At 44.7% G+C, this 15,748-nt stretch overlaps 2 protein-coding genes across 2 annotated transcripts in view; one reads left to right on the top strand and one right to left on the bottom strand.

Moving 5' to 3' along the window:
- SEC23B (Sec23 homolog B, coat complex II component) overlaps nucleotides 1–2,810 on the bottom strand; it is a 34,798-nt gene extending 31,988 nt beyond the window's left edge. The window contains 2 exon segments of the mRNA XM_018057244.1: nucleotides 408–642; nucleotides 2,498–2,810. Of these exon segments, the coding sequence (XP_017912733.1) occupies nucleotides 408–628 (221 nt within the window). The 5' untranslated portion in view covers nucleotides 629–642; nucleotides 2,498–2,810.
- RBBP9 (RB binding protein 9, serine hydrolase) lies at nucleotides 7,737–15,253 on the top strand. Its single transcript, XM_005688073.3, has 5 exons — nucleotides 7,737–7,887; nucleotides 9,185–9,227; nucleotides 9,966–10,071; nucleotides 11,939–12,024; nucleotides 12,385–15,253. Exons 1-5 carry the CDS (start codon nucleotides 7,789–7,791, stop codon nucleotides 12,609–12,611), a joined length of 561 nt encoding a protein of 186 aa, XP_005688130.1. The 5' UTR covers nucleotides 7,737–7,788; the 3' UTR covers nucleotides 12,612–15,253.

The raw sequence follows: 15,748 nt of genomic DNA, 5'->3' as shown, positions 1-15,748 counted from the left end.
TAACAACAGTATCTTTTAAGAGCTCAAATTTCTTCTGTTATTTCTTCCTGCCATACGGGATCACCATGCCAGGTAGGTGTGACAGAACTGTCTAAAGCATTTGGATTTTTCTGGAAAAAGCTTTATAGACACCAATAAAATGAACGGTTAAACCAAAAATAAACTGCAAACCAGAAGGGAAAAACAACACCAATCCTTTCCCTCCATGTCACCCCGTAAGTTCTAATTCTATTTGGAGTTATCAGGCCAGAGGGATTCCCAAAAGCACTCATTACCTAAGTATCTCACTATTCACTACTCATCTCAGATCTGACATCTTGCCCAAATGAATCACTTTTATGAGAATCACGTAAACGTTGGAATTTATTGCAGTTATCCTTTTTACTGGTTTTTAAAAGAGTTCATACCAAAGTGGATTGAGAATGGCTTTGCAAGTTGGCCTGCTGCAGAGCACTGGTTCATACTGTACGGGAGGCAGGTCTGGACGTTCTTTTAAAGGCGTGAGAAGACAAGCAAGGGGAACAACCATTCTTGTAGCCTCGAGTCTGCTGGAAGGCCACACATTCCAACTAAAACGCACACCATCGCGTTCTTCATTCTGCTGAATGAACTCCAGGTATGTGGCCATTGTCTAAAAAAAAAACTACAGATAAACCCTTAATTGTATGTGAAATTCCCAACTGAACTTCAAAAAAAAAGATGATGACCTAACGTCTTTAAACACTTAAGTCTAGAAGAACCTGTCACTGGAGGATGTCAACGTCTCACTTCTCTCTGACCCCCAAGGATCAGTTAACGTTATGGCTACTTTCCTTTTCCTTTCTCAAATCCCCGTTTCTAGCACTTAAAAAAAATAAAAGGGGCAGGAGGTTTAAAATCACTTGTTCATCTCTAAGCTGCATGCAGTTGAGTAAGAGTCATTTAAATCTCCTGAAACAGCACATTATCACTTCAGCCAAGCAGATTTCAACCCCGTGTTCAAGCCCTGTTTCAGAAGCTGGCTACCTTCCTCCCTGACCCCCTTTCCTCCTGATTCTATTTCAGTAAAACTTGTATTAAAATTTACATTCCAAGCGATCTTGGTTTTGTGCCCTTTTCCCTCTTTCCATTATTAACTACAAAGAAAAGACCTAGATATTGATGCTCAAATGCTATTCATGGTGTGAACAGCCCCCAGTGCTTACCCAAAGTACTTCTTGGGATCACCAGAATTAAAGGCCAGCGGACTACTACACTACATACACACCTCAGCAGCACCTATCCTCTCACCACAGTCACTTATGCTCATGCCTTGAAAGATTCCAACTTTAACAGCCATTCAGATTAAGTACATTTTCCAAACCCAGATAATGCCAATTCCCCTGAGTGCTCTATACATCCTGTTTACATACTAAAATCTAGGCTAACGTACAGTTCAGCTATTAGGTAGGATTCAAGGGAACAAAAAGCTCAACAATGGGAAAAAAGGCAAATTAAGGTATCTATTATATAAGTGGCCTCTAGTGCTCACTTATGCAATGCTAAATAATGACTGTCTCCAATTATTTTAAGATGTACCATACTGTTAATAACTCGGACAAAGAAAACAATATACAGCTTATAAATGTGAATGAACCGATTACTCTGCTACGCACAACATTGATCATAGAAATTCCAAATGTCTGTTCCAATTAAACCCCTGAGGCATATGTTATGTCTGGCAAAAGTGGGAAACTGAGGCACTATATACACAGAAACACTTCCACAGCTTCCTGGGCAGCAAAAGGCAATTTAGGTGGGAATGAAAGCACTCTCAGCAAGCACCTCAGCAGCTTTCATTTAGTGACCATTTTCCTTCTCAAAACATTTCCTTACTAATAGGTACTGTATCTCCGTCCTATGTCCCCAAGCATCTACATATTAAAACCTGCACTGTCCATTTCCCACTGCCTCTCTTCCCCTCACTCTTTCAACAGCATGGATTGTTAACTCTGGGCTCACAGCCAACAAGGAACTTCACAAGGTCAATAAATCCTTTGAAACTACATGCAAAACTATGTGCATGAGCCAACAGTGCATTAAGATCCTGTATATGTATCTGTAAAAAAAAAAAAAAAATCTGTACCATTCATCCCACCTTAAGGGCATGACTTTTCAGGACGCAGCTAAGGCTAAGCAAGGAGTCCGAAGACCTGGGTTCTTAGCTCCGACTCCGTTACGAAGCGTAAATCATTTAAACTAATTCTCGAGTTCCTCAACTTTAAAATGGACGTTGGATCCTTCTGGGCCCCCTCCCTCGAGTCCGAGGGATTCTGCGCCAAAAGCAGGCCCACCGCCCCAGCTGGCGGGGACCGAGCCACTCTCAACAAACCTTGGGTCACCGATCCCCTCAGTTCCTCCGCCTGCTGGGAAAAGGCCTCGCCCCAGGAGTAACCCACCCGCCCTCAGCAGAGACTCTTATCCCAGCTCTAGGCCTCCCATCACCTGTGCTGCCCGCTCACCTGGCCGGGGAGCTCACCTGGCCGCAGCCTTCCGCAACCACAGCTGCTAAAAGCCGGGCTCCGGCTCCAACCACCAAGTCCACCTCAGCTCTAAGCCGATTGGTCAACACCCTTGTGCGTCACTCTACGGCGCCGTCCGCTAGCCAATCAAACAAAGCCTGGGGGCGGGAGAGAGGAAGGAAGACACTCAGACAGGCTACGCCGCCATATTGAAACAGGGCAAGCCAGACGCGCTTCACGCCTCAAAATCACAGTTCCTCAGAATACACGTTTTTCCACGTTCAACTCTAAACCCTTCTGCCGCACGGAACACAGGCGCCTACAGAACTGTTTTCTAGGCGCAACTGGGGCGCCTCAGGAGCTCGCCGCCGTCCAATAAGACGCCCGCTCCCTTCAGTGGGAAGTCCCCCCCATCACCTTAGTTACCGGGAAGCGAGAATGATGACGTCTGGTCCCGGAAGAGGGCGGGGCTCCTGGCAGAGGAAACCGAAGTTGGACGGAAGGAGGTGTCGGCACGCACGAGGGGGCGGAGCTAAGGGAGCGTGGGGTGCGTGCGCGCAGGAGTCCAGTCGGTGAACAGATGTATAATTACGGGCATTCTTTGTCTTGTGGGTGTTCCTGTTCTGGTTTGCGCAGGTGCATTGAGGCTCTCTGCGGGGCCTGGCATTAGTAAACAGTTCTTGTCTATCCCTGTCATCCTTCCACGAGAAGGTGAATAATTGGGAGCTGTCGTAGTCAAGCATTTTAAGAGATTAACGAAACTCCTAACGGTTAGGACGCAACTTTCTACAACCACCACTACCGTTTTACCCCCTCTAAGTGGCAAAACGGAGCGCGTTTGTTAATCTAATTCAGAGATACCGCCTCTGTGTAGCATATAAGAATAAGCAAAATTATATAACTTTAAAACTATTCTTAGATCATAGCAAGGCGTCCAAGAGTTAATTAGCTCAAGTTAGTTCAGTTCAGTTCGTTTCAGTCGCTCAGTCGTGTCCGACTCTTTGCGACCCCATGGACTGCAGCACGCCAGGTTTCCTGTCCACGAACTCCCAGAGTTTACCCAAACTAATGTCCATTGAGTTAGTGATGCCATCCAACCATCTCATCCTCTGTCGTCCCCTTCTCCTCCCGCCTTCAATCTTTCCCAGCATCAGGGTCTTTTCAAATGAGTCAGTTCTTTGCATCAGGTGGCCAAAGTATTGGGAGTTTCAGCTTCAACATAGTCCTTCCAGTGAACACGCAGGACTGATCTTCTTTAGGGTGGACTGGTTGGATATCCTTGCAGTCCAAGGGACTCTCAACAATCTTCTCCAACACCAAGTTAATATTAGCACAAAGAAATGACCAACAGATCATAGAAATAAGTTCCAAGTTGATGTACTGTGAAGTTACTGTTAATATGAAAAATTTTCAGGAATTCCCTCACCATCTAATGGTTAGGACTCCCATGAGCTCACTGCAGAGGGCCTGGATTCAGTCGCTGGTTGGGGAACTTAGCTCCCACAAGATAACGCAAATTCTATTCCCCTACGTAAGCCAATGAGAGCAAAGCTCCTGTAAGAGATGTAGTAATCTAATTTGTTAGAACTCTCTAAAGTTACTTGCAGAAAAAAAAAGTTGAATAATGGTTCAGTTTTATTGAACAAATATACAATTTTCATGTTTCTAAACCATTATGTAAGAGTAATGTTAGGGTTTTTTTAAGTAATTAAACTGGTGTAACTTTAGGTTGTCCAAATCAATTATTCTCTGAGTAAGGAGAGACAATTAAGGTAATACAGATTTGTGTTATATTTCACAGTGCAAAAATTTTACCATGTCCAAGCTCATGCTGCTTGCCCACACAACAGGTTAATAAATCGGGAGACTACTTGTTGGGGCAAAGAATAGCAACTTTAATCTGAGAGCCAGCAGAGCAAGAAGACTGGTTCCCACCAGATTGAGGTGGGGATGTGTTGATTTCTTCTTTCCTGCACCCATTCACAGGTGGGTCTGGTCAGGATGTTTCCTGTGAACTAAAGAAAGGTATTTTAGCTTAACACACAAGCATGGGAGGCAGAGTTCCTAAACTGGATCATTGTGGACACTTTAAGCTTATAGACGAAATCCCTTTAGTGATTAACTTGAAGCAAAAGCAGTAGAATACAAAGTTTAAAGTAAAAGAAACAAATTCAGTATTGAGTCAGGTTTATTCTTCTCTTTTACAGAAAGACATAGCTGTGTTTTTTTTTTTAAACCAAACACTGGAAGACTATCATTTGCCAAAAATTTTCTTGAGTTATTTGAACCTGGATTCCTAGTACTAGAAATTTCTGTAAGAAGGATTTTTTTCAATCTATCATATTTAAAGTATTAGAAATTTATTTATTTTAGGAATTTCCTTACTTTAGGAATAGTGAATTTTAGGAATAGTTGATTTATGTGACTGTGTAGTTATCTTGATAAGTGTGGGAAGGAAGAAAAGTTCCTCTGTTCTTCTAGGTTCTTCTGGCTGGCTGAAAAATTAAATCAACATGAGACATTAGCAGGAGAAAATGAAACAAAAATTTAATAACATATACACAGGCGAAAGACCAGGTTAACTAAGCAACATCAAAATGTTTGAAACCCTCACCTTAAAAACCATCCTCAGTTCAGTTCTTTTCAGTCGCTCAGTCATGTCTGACTCTTTGCGACCCCATGAACCGCAGCACGCCAGGCCTCCCTGTCCATTACCAACTCCCAGAGTCCACCCAAACCCATGGCCATTGAGTTGGTGATGCCATCCAACCATCTCATCCTCTGTCGTCCCCTTCTCCTGCCCTCAATCTTTCCCAGCATCAAGGTCTTTTCAAATGAGTCAGCTCTTCACATCAGGTGGCCAAAGTATTGGAGTTTCAGCTTCAACATCAGTCCTACCAATGAACACCCAGGACTGATCTCCCCCAGGATGGACTGGTTGGATCTCCTTGCAGTCCAAAGGACTCTCAAGAGTCTTCTCCAACACCACAGTTCAGAAGCATCAATTCTTCAGCGCTCAGCTTTCTTTACAGTCCATCTCTCACATCCATACATGACCACTGGAAAAACCATAGCCTTGACTAGACTGACCTTTGTTGAAAGAGTAATGTCTCTGCTTTTTAATTGCTATCTGTGTTGGTCATAACTTTCCTTGCAAGGAGTAAGCGTCTTGTAATTTCCCATCTGCAGTGATTTTGGAGCCCAAAAAAATAGTCTGACACTGTTTCCACTGATTCCCCATCTATTTGCCATGAAATGATGGAACCAAATGCCATGACCTTAGTTTTCTGAATGTTGAGCTTTAAGCCAACTTTTCCACTCTCCTCTTTCACTTTCATCAAGAGGCTCTTTAGTTCTTCCTCACTTTCTGCTATAAGAGTGGTGTCATCTGCATATCTGAGGTTATTGATATTTCTCCTGGCAATCTTGATTCCAGCTGTGCTTCCTCCAGCTCAGCGTTTTTCATGATGTACTCTGCATATAAGTTAAATAAGCAGGGTGCTAATATACATTCTTGATGTACTCCTTTTCCTATTTGGAACCAGTCTGTTGTTCCATGTCCAGTTCTGTTGCTTCCTGACCTACATACAAGTTTCTCAAGAGGCAGGTTAGGTGGTCTGGTATTCCCATCTCTTTCAGAATTTTCCACAGTTTATTGTGATCCACACAGTCAAAGGCTTTGGCATAGTCAAGAAAGCAGAAATAGATGTTTTTCTGGAACTCTCAACTAAAGACTAAAGAGGATATTGAGGGTGTGGAGTGAGTTATCAGACGTCACACAGTAAATAAGGGCAATGTGGTTGGGCAGATTAAACTCACTGCCTTCTTCATTCATAACTTTCTAGAGATGTGGTCATCCTCTTCCTAGTACAAGGAGGGAGACAACCTACAAATGGAGATGCTTCTTACAAATATAAATGTTTCTTACAAGAGGATAATTCCTACTGGCTAATAGTTTTTTCCAAGTCTGCTGTTTCTTAGAAAATAACCAGCTTAAAATAATTAATACACCAAGAGACATATTTGAGGGAGGCAAATTCTATTCCCCTATGTAAGCCAATGAGAACAAAGCTCCTTGAAGAAATGTAGTAGGCTGATTTGTCTCTAAAGTTAGTAAACCATTTCACTCACAACAAAAGTTGAAGACCTTTCTTTTTCAAAATATTTATTTCTTTCTTTCATTTTTGGGTGCACTGGGTCTTCATGCTGTGCCTGGGTCTTCATGCTGTGCCTGAGCTTTCTCTAGTTGCAGTGAATGTGGGCTGTTCTCTAGTTGTGGGGCACAGGCTTCTCAGTTGCAGTGGCTTCTCGTTGCAGAGCGCAGGCTCTAAGCGCATGGGCTTCAGTAGTTGCGGCTGGCGGATTCCAGAGCACAGGCTCAGTAGTTTTGGTGCATTGGCTCATTGCTCCGCGCCACATGGAATCCTCTTGAGCCAGGGATTGAGCCCATGTCCTGTGCATTGGCAGGTGGGCTCTTATCCACTGAAACACCAAGGGTGTCCCCAGACCTTTCTTGGTTACAGCCATGAAGACACAGACATGAACAGAATGTAAAACAAAGAATGTTGTCTGCTATCCATTTCTACAGGGATCAGTCATGAGCCACTGCAGCCTCTGATCTACAATACACCCTGAGAAGAATTCAGTACAAAACCCAGGATGAAACATTAAGTGTTTTGGATAGACAGGCCCCTAGACAGGCTAGTGAACACAAGTTAATGTGCTTGATACACACTTAGGCCAAACAATATCTAAACATCAGAGCCCAGAGTAGAGAAAGTTTTATTGAAGGCCATACAAGGTAATGAGTGGCTCATGCACCGCCCCCCAAACCCAGAACTCCCCAAAGGGTTTCAGCAAAGCATTTTTTTTTAATAACTAGGCTTTGAGTCCTAATTCTCCCCCCGCTCCATTCCCCTGCTGCTATTAACTGTTATTGGCTGATACTGACTATTCTACTAAGAACCATTTTGAAATCAGGAATCCTCAACTAATAAAACGGGTTGTGTTCTGCTTTTAGGAAATTAAAACACATTTTTTATAGAAATATTAGTAATTTTAGGTAAGAGATAACACATTCTCGAGATTCCATACTCTGTTCCAAATAAGGGGGGTTGGGGGGATGGGAGCGCTAGTGGTTTACATCTGCTGGATCCCCGCAAGATTTGCGGCGCTTCCAGTGGAGCAAGTGGACCAGCGGCTCACAGGGATACGCGCTTGCCACCCCGGAACTACAATTCCCAGAATCCCACGGGGCAGGCTCCCCGGTTGATCAGGCTCTCCTGAGCACCACAGGTCTGCTGCACACATGGCTGCTCCCTGCAAGGCGGTGATCATTCCGGGGAATGGGGGCGAGGATGTGGCCACCCACGGGTGGTACGGCTGGGTGAAGAGGGAGCTGGAGCAGGTAGGAGCCGCCCCGAGCTGCGCTGGGAGGGTCGGCCTGGCGTCGCAGGGCGCCCCGCTCCCACCCCTTCGTGCAAAGCCCTGCCACCCTGTCTTAGATTCTGCAAGGAGGGCTGGAAATTGGGCTGGTGAAGCAGGCTGGAGGGCTTCTCTGAGGCTAGAGTCCTAGCTTCACCTCTAGAAACTAGAGAACGCCAGCTCCCCGTATCTTCTGCAGGTTCAGCTAATTTTACCTGTCTCCTCTGCTCTCTGCTTCAGACTTTTAAATATTTTAATTCATAATGTTGATATATACAAAGGATGTACGTAACACGTGTGTTCATCCTGAAGCACGATGTAATCAATACCGGAGAGTCCTGTCACCAAGCTGAAATCTAGAACCTTCCCAATACCTTCAGAGCCATCTGTATGTCCCTCCATACCATTTCCCTGCCCTCTGAACCAGTGAACCAGTGAAGTTGTTCAGTCGTGTCCGACTCTTTGCGATCCCACGGACTTTAGTCCATTCCTCCATCCATGGAATATTCCAGGCAAGCGTACTGGAGTGGGTTGCCATTTCCTTCTCCTGGGGATCTTCCCCACCCAGGGATAGAACCCAGGTCTCCGACATTGTAGGCTGACGCTTTACCGTCTGGGCCACCAGGGAAGCCTGTTTTTAAATTTACTCCACTCGGAAAAAAATGTGCTTTTCAACCTCCATATGTATGCTTTAAACAATACCTTGGTAAATTTGGCTTGTGAGTTTTATAACAATGGCATCTGTATGTTGTCTTCTGAAGGCTGAATTTTTTTTAAAACCCTCTTCCGTAATTAGGCAATGACTGTTTCCTGAGTTGCCAACCCCTAGAGCAGGTCTAGAATAAAATCTCAGGCTTATGGCTGAGAGCCACGATGGAGCTAGAAAAGCTGTCCAGGAGGATGGGATCTCCCACTCTCTGTACCAGCTTTGTGTGCCACATCTTACCTATTCCCTGGAGCATAGTCGGATTGGCTCCAGGTGAGTTTATCTGGAGCCCTCTGTCTGCATATACACCGGTGGTGATAAATGGAGATCTGTAGATGCACATATAGAGAGCTGCAGAGCTGGCTGGCTGGAGAACTACTGACAGGTGGCGGTTCATGAGGAGGGACTGTCTGTTCATATTTAATCCTATAGCACTTAACCCACTGCATTTCATAATAGAAGTAAATACTTATTGAACTGATAAAGCTCATATCAGGTGTCTCATTTCTTATTAGCCATTACTAGTTGTAATTAAGCTCCTTATAATAGTTTTTCTTTCCCCCTCATATTGTAGATACCTGGTTTCCAGTGTTTGTCTAAAAATATGCCTGACCCAAGTAAGTTTTTAAAATCTATCTTTAAAAAGCCTCCTCTTGTTGGGTTTTGATCTTGCCATTTTCTGGTAGAGAAGCTGAAGGGAATACATACCTCAGGATGAATGATGGCAAGTATTTGGGGGGAGGAGGCTACAAACCAAAAGATGTGATAGAAAGTTCTAGGAGGAGCAAGAAGAACACCCAGGGTTAGTAAAATTTAATTTTCAACTTTGTAAGCAACTTGATTTTCCCTTCTATAAGTCAAATATTTTCAGGCAGAATTCATGGGTTTTTCATTTGAGGCAGAGATGTGACAAAAGTTATAGCATCTCTATGAGATCCTAATATTAGAAAATGTAACCTTGCCACTTTTGTTCTGAGCATGTCTGTGACTTGTCTCGGGAATTTCCTTCTTGGAAAGAAAGAGTATATGTGGACGTCAACTTGAGAGACAATATTGTCAAGAGGATTTCTGTTTTTTAGTTGGAAAGTTTACATTAAAACTTCAAAGGTGTATTTTTTCTTTAGTATTTCCTTACAAGAACATGGTAAAAAAAAATAAAAACAAAGTTATTTACCCAAACTACAGATTTCAGTCTTTCCAACAGCAACACGGAAAACTTTGACTCCGTGAAAACAGCCTCATCCCCTGTTGGGGTCCTGCAGTTTACGGAGCAACCCTGTGTTAGAAGGGTGGGCAGGATTGAACTAAGACTGCCCCTGTTGAGTGACAGACTCTTCCTTTCCCCTGAACCTCAGTCACAGCACGAGAGAGCATCTGGCTGCCCTTCATGGAGACGGAGCTGCACTGTAACGAGGAGACCATCATCATTGGCCACAGCTCCGGGGCCATCGCGGCCATGAGGTTCGGTCCTTGTTGAATGTCAACCCCTTCCCCTGCCCCTGCCATGGGCTCCAGCCATGCTTGCCTGGGAAATAGCTGGTGCATGTCCTAAGTTTCCACTGCAGAGGAAACAGTGCTGCCCTCAGAAGTGGTAACATGATCTGTCCTAATTCCTTCCTGGTTTGGTTAGTGGATTAAAAAGAAATTTAATCCACTCAGACACAGATACAGTGATCCTTTTAAAACATGAGTGCCTCCAAACCCCAGCAGCTCCCGACCCTCCCAGAAGAACGTCTTGGCCTTTAACACCACCTCCACCCATGTCATCTCTGCCATCTCCCCCGAGCTGCCCCCAGCCTGGCTTACAGACCTCACTGCAGTCCTTGAACACTCTGAGCACGCGCCTTCCTTAGGCCCATGCCGGCCACCGTCCTACCTGGACTTAGTCCCAAGACAACCTGCGTGGCCTTCTCCTCTCCTAAGTCTCTGCTCCACGTCACCTTCCAGTGAGGCCTTCTGGAATCACTCCCTGTGAAACAGCAACCTCACCTCACTGAATCTTACCCCCTTTATATCTGTGATGCCCCTTATTATCTATAGCACTTTTTATCATTTGACATCCTATTCATTTCTTGTCTGTCTCCTACCACTCAAATGTAAACTCCATTAGGTGGGACTTTGTTATTCTGACACTGAAACCCCAGTGCCTGGAGGAGTATCTGGCATATGGTAGGTGCTCAATAAATCCCTGTGGAAGGGTGGAGGCTGTTAACCACCCCCACCCCCAGCCCTCGGGGTTCACAGGCACATCCCTGCTGGCTTCTAAGGCCTAGAGTAAGGACAGAGCTGGCTGAATAGCCTGTTAGGGTTGGGTTTCCTCCTTATTTGTGAGGCTGGATGACAAAGGATTATTGTTTTGTGTGGCCTCTTGTCCCACTCAGTCTCTCAGGATGTCTCATGAATTGTTTGTCAGAGAAATCTTGCCAGGTTCCATAACCTGTGAGCCACACCTGTTGAAGCTACGAGAATGCTTTCTGATGTGGACCTGCAGAATCATGGTACAGTCATAGTGTTCACAAGCTGCAAGGGGTTGTCTGGAAAATGAAGAAATCACTTTACGCCAAAATTTGTACCAACTCAAGGCCAGCTGAATTTTTCTCAGGCCACTGCTCATAACCACGTGCCTTCTTTTAAAGGCAGGAGCCCCTTCCTGAGCCCAGTCTCTGGCCAGTGAAGGAACTATCTACACAGTCAGCTGAGTGTCTGTTTGCCAGCACTGTTTGAGGGAACAGGGCCAGAAACAGCAAGAAGGCCCAGACCTGCTGGGGGGGGGGGGGGGGGGCGGGGACAGATGTGACACAATGCAAACGGTTAACAGCACAGAGTGGAGCATCGTGCAAGAGGCAAGGTTCTGCAGTAGGACACAGACCACCCGCACCCATCACCTGGGCTGGGGAGGTGTCATGCCTGAGAGTGCTGATTCCTGGGCCTTGCTCTCAGTCCTCTGAATCAGATGCTCTAGTCCTCCGAATCAGATGCTCTGGGGCCGAGCCACGGAATCTGTGTGTTAACCAACCAGGTAAAGCCAGTGCGGGCTGAAGGTGGATGCACCCACACATCGAGATGAACGATTACGCTTGTTATGCTTATTCCAGGCGAGGCCTGCACTACTTTGAGAACTGAGTAGAAGCTCAGATAGCCCAGGTGAGGCAATTGCCTGCTGGGCTCCTAGTTCTTCTGCAGTTTGCTTGCTCTTTTTCATACCAAGCTCAGCAGCCTGTACCACGTACTTTCTATAAGCTGAGTCAAGTGACTGTGGGTGGCTTACTGCCTTTCTGGGAATTACATTTAACACTAGACTTAAGCTACGTCATTCCTGTCTCTCCAGGTACGCCGAGACGCACCGGGTATATGCTATCGTGTTAGTGGCTGCGTACACATCTGACCTGGGGGATGCGAACGAGCGTGCCAGCGGTAAGTCTGAAGGCAGAGACCCTGGGGAGAGCCCCTCCTGTAGTCAAGGGGCTCCATGATAAAACAGCACTGTCTTCTGACAGGCTAACAAGACATCTAATCGCACATGAGAAATACCCACCACCCATCTTTAGATATAAGGTAGGCACTTAGAGCGGTGGACCAGCTTGTAATCCACGATCTAGAACTGAGCCCCCGAACCACACCCTCCCTCTTCACCAGTAGCCACGGTATCAAGCCCTACAGATCAGCAGACTCACAGTGGGGTTCGGATTCTTCAGGTCCCTGCTGTGGTCCTCACTAGAGCAGCTAGGGTGGAAATGGTCCACGGCGCTGACAGGCTCGGTGCTTTTCTCACAGGCTACTTCAGCCGGCCCTGGCAGTGGGAGAAGATCAAAGCCAACTGCCCTCAGGTTGTGCAGTTTGGCTCCACTGATGACCCTTTCCTTCCTTGGAAGGAACAACAAGAAGTGGCCGACAGGCTGGAAGCCAAATTGTACAAATTCACTGACCGCGGCCATTTCCAGAACACAGAGTTTCATGAACTGGTTAGTGTAGTCCGGTCCATGCTGAAAGTACCAGCGTAGACAGGATGGTTCCTGCTGTCTGCGTAACAACATGAGAGGAGGGCAACTATCAGATTGTTAATAGTCAACAATCTCTGTTATCACATGAATACTGACACATAAAACAGATCCAATTAAGGCCCAAAATGCCTAAAAAAACAAGTTTCAATTTTTAAACAGCATTTTCATTCTCAACAGAATCTACATCTCCTCAAATTGCTATGACCTAAAATATTCTTTTTCCCACTTGGTAAGGGACAGGGGACAACTTAACCACCCTTACCTGTCCAAAGTGAGTAAGGCAGAAACAGAACCTAGGTTTCCTGACCCCCCAGTTCAGATTAAAACAGGTTTCATGTTACGTTTAAGAAGCTACACTGCTCTCTGACATAAAACTTTTCCGTTTTCGGGGAAAGAAAACATGACTAAAGGTCCAGAGTGTTGGTGAAGAGCTCTGAACGCTCTTCAGTTGGGAGCTGACCCCAGATGTTAACCCAGACCAAGTCCTTCCCCTTTGACACCTGACCCCTCATCCTCAAACATGTCAAGAGGGACACACAAGGAGGTGGAGGCAGGGGCGTGCAGGGGCAGGTGGTAAACATGAGAAGGGTCAACTGGATCGGCGAGGATCAGGCCAGACCTCTGAGGGCACCCAGGCAACGAACAGGGAGAACTCCTGGGCCCTGTCGCCATGTGGGAATTTGTCAAGATATTGCCAATCTTTCTGATTTTTCAAGAAAAACAAATTTATACAGTGGGTTTTAAATTTAGGGACTATTGTGTGTGTGTATATATATATATAATCCATATATACATGAATTATGTTCAGTCCACAGACATACGGGTTATGTTAGTTGGCAACTACATAAATAAATTTACAAACACTGTGAGACACAAAGTCCAGGCCATCCCTGTGTGACCTCTGCCTTAGGTATTCACTTAGCCAGGTGCTGTAAATTTTTCTCTGTAAAGCCTGAGAAAAGCCTGAGAAACAGACATCATGTCAAAGGACAAAGTCATGGCAACAATTTGGATTCTGTTAAATATTTTAAAAAATGATCTTTCCATGCCTCAAGTTTTGCTCTGTAGAGTGCTCCACCTTTCAGTCTCCATGGGCCTTGAGATCTCTTTTAGCATCATTCCATAATTTTCCTTCTAATCACACTCCCTCAAAAAACCCTTTCTCATTTTCCAATGTTTTTCGGCTATGATGATCCCTAAGATTTGCCTCAAACACTTTCCAGTAAATTCACACCAGACATTTGCTTCAGTAATGTGAATTCCCACTATTTACACCTCCTGAAGATTCAAAGGTGTCACTTGAAGCTGTAGAGTCTTGATTTCTAAATGTGCTTTTAAAAAGTCAGGAGACAAATCTAAGCTTTCAGCAGTAACAACCTTAGGGGGCTGGGAAAATTGGTAGGTATGGTATGGTGGACGTCTCTTGTTTACTTCCTACAGTCAGGGAAGTTCTGAGTTTGCTGCGCTGAATGTGTCTTTTATAACTAAAAATAAATGATGAGTTAGTGAAAAGCAAAGTAGATAAATCAGTTGAATAATTCTGAGAGAGGTTGTTTAGCACTGATATGGCCAAGCCTGTAATCAAAGTTTGACTCTGTTTGAATTATTTGGCAGTAGTAATTGTTCTATGTATGCTCTTTCTTGTTTTCTGCAGTCCTTTCTTAAAAGTAAAAACTTATACAAATAACAGTCCATAATACTATGTTGTACTCTTTCTCTGTAGAAAAAAACAAATACATACAATTGAGAAATCATTAACTTCGCTATTCTTCATTCCTATAAAAGTAACTTGAGTTTAGAGCCATATGGCAGTCCAGTTGTGCCACTCAGCATGGCAGCCAGTAGCCACGGGGAGCCAGCAGGACAATGTGTAGTTCTTCATTCATGGAAGCCACAGTGCAGGTGCTCTGCCATCATGGGTGACCAGCGGCTGCCTTGCTGGACAAAGATACAGAGCATCTCCATCCTGAGAGAAGGTTCTCCTGGACAGCACTATGCTAGAGCACGTGATACATTCTTCCCTCACCCACCACCACAGTCGAAGTGACTCCACTGAATTACTTTTGATTGGTTTGCTTAATCACGATAAAAATTACTGCCCCATAAAACTTACTCATCACCAAACTGAGATCAGAGAAGTCACATGACAGAATCCCACATGAAGTATTCATTAAAACTATCAGATCGTGGCCTTTCATGATTCTCTGTTTGACTCTGTATGTACAGATCAGTATAAAGCAGAGACGGGCCTTGACAGACTCCAGGGCGTATCTGTTTTCAGGTGAGCAAAATGCCATACACTAAACAGAGATCAGCTGTGAGGAGTAGGACTTCAGGTCCGGTTGGACTTTGTGGTGTCGTTGTGAGCCTAGAGCCCCACAGTTTGTTCTGGTCAGAACTTATTCCTGTAAATATCCATGTAATCAACATCAGAGGTGCTGTATTTTTAAATCACCTCTTTCCTTCTTAATATAGAATGAAAAACAGGATAAGGGGAAAAAGTTTAAAGGGACTCTTTAGTCTGGTAGGCAAGGAATACTTCTGGTTTAGCCACAGATTGTCAACTTTAAACAATCTCTGGCCCTCAAGATGTAGTACAAAATCTGTATTTAAAAAGAAAAAAAAAAATCAGTATTTAAAACACAAACTGGTTTTCTTTCCACTTCTGACTCTGACAGGCCAGGTCCCAGGAAGGCAGATACTCATCTTACCAGTCCACTCTCGGGGGAACAGAAGCCCTCTGTAGTTTTGGGCTCTCAGACCTTTCTGGATCTTACACATACCCAATAACTGAAATGATCTTTGTTTCAAACACCAGTGTCATCAGATGCTAATTCTATAGAGCTCACCACAGAATTTACATGGTTCTTACAAATTGGTTACTGAGCTGAGTTTTATTTTACTATTTATCTCAAAATAACCCTTGTGATGGTTCTGCAAACTGGGGTTTGAAACCAGGCCCCAGTAGTAACTTTCCTTTCCCTTGGCCCCTGGCTTTTGACCTGGACACAGAAACCTTTAAGTAGCGCTACAAAGTGAAAGTATGACAGCTGAGATTCTAAAAAGCCCTATAGCTGAATTCTGTGCAACAAAACATCAGGTGACCCATTGTTTTCTATTCAGCTGAGGATTGGGAC

Source organism: Capra hircus, chromosome 13 (genome assembly GCF_001704415.2).
Source record: "Capra hircus breed San Clemente chromosome 13, ASM170441v1, whole genome shotgun sequence".
Taxonomy (NCBI): domain Eukaryota; kingdom Metazoa; phylum Chordata; class Mammalia; order Artiodactyla; family Bovidae; genus Capra; species Capra hircus.
The sequence above is the reverse complement of the archived record's forward strand: the minus strand, read 5'-3'. Positions and strand labels throughout refer to the sequence as shown.

Coding starts and splice junctions, on each gene's coding strand:
- RBBP9 (XM_005688073.3), top strand. CDS start 7,789: ATGGCTGCTCCCTGCAAGGCGGTGATCATTCCGGGGAATGGGGGCGAG. Junction 10,072..11,938: donor GGGGCCATCGCGGCCATGAG/GTTCGGTCCTTG, acceptor CTGTCTCTCCAG/GTACGCCGAGACGCACCGGG. Junction 12,025..12,384: donor TGCGAACGAGCGTGCCAGCG/GTAAGTCTGAAG, acceptor CTTTTCTCACAG/GCTACTTCAGCCGGCCCTGG.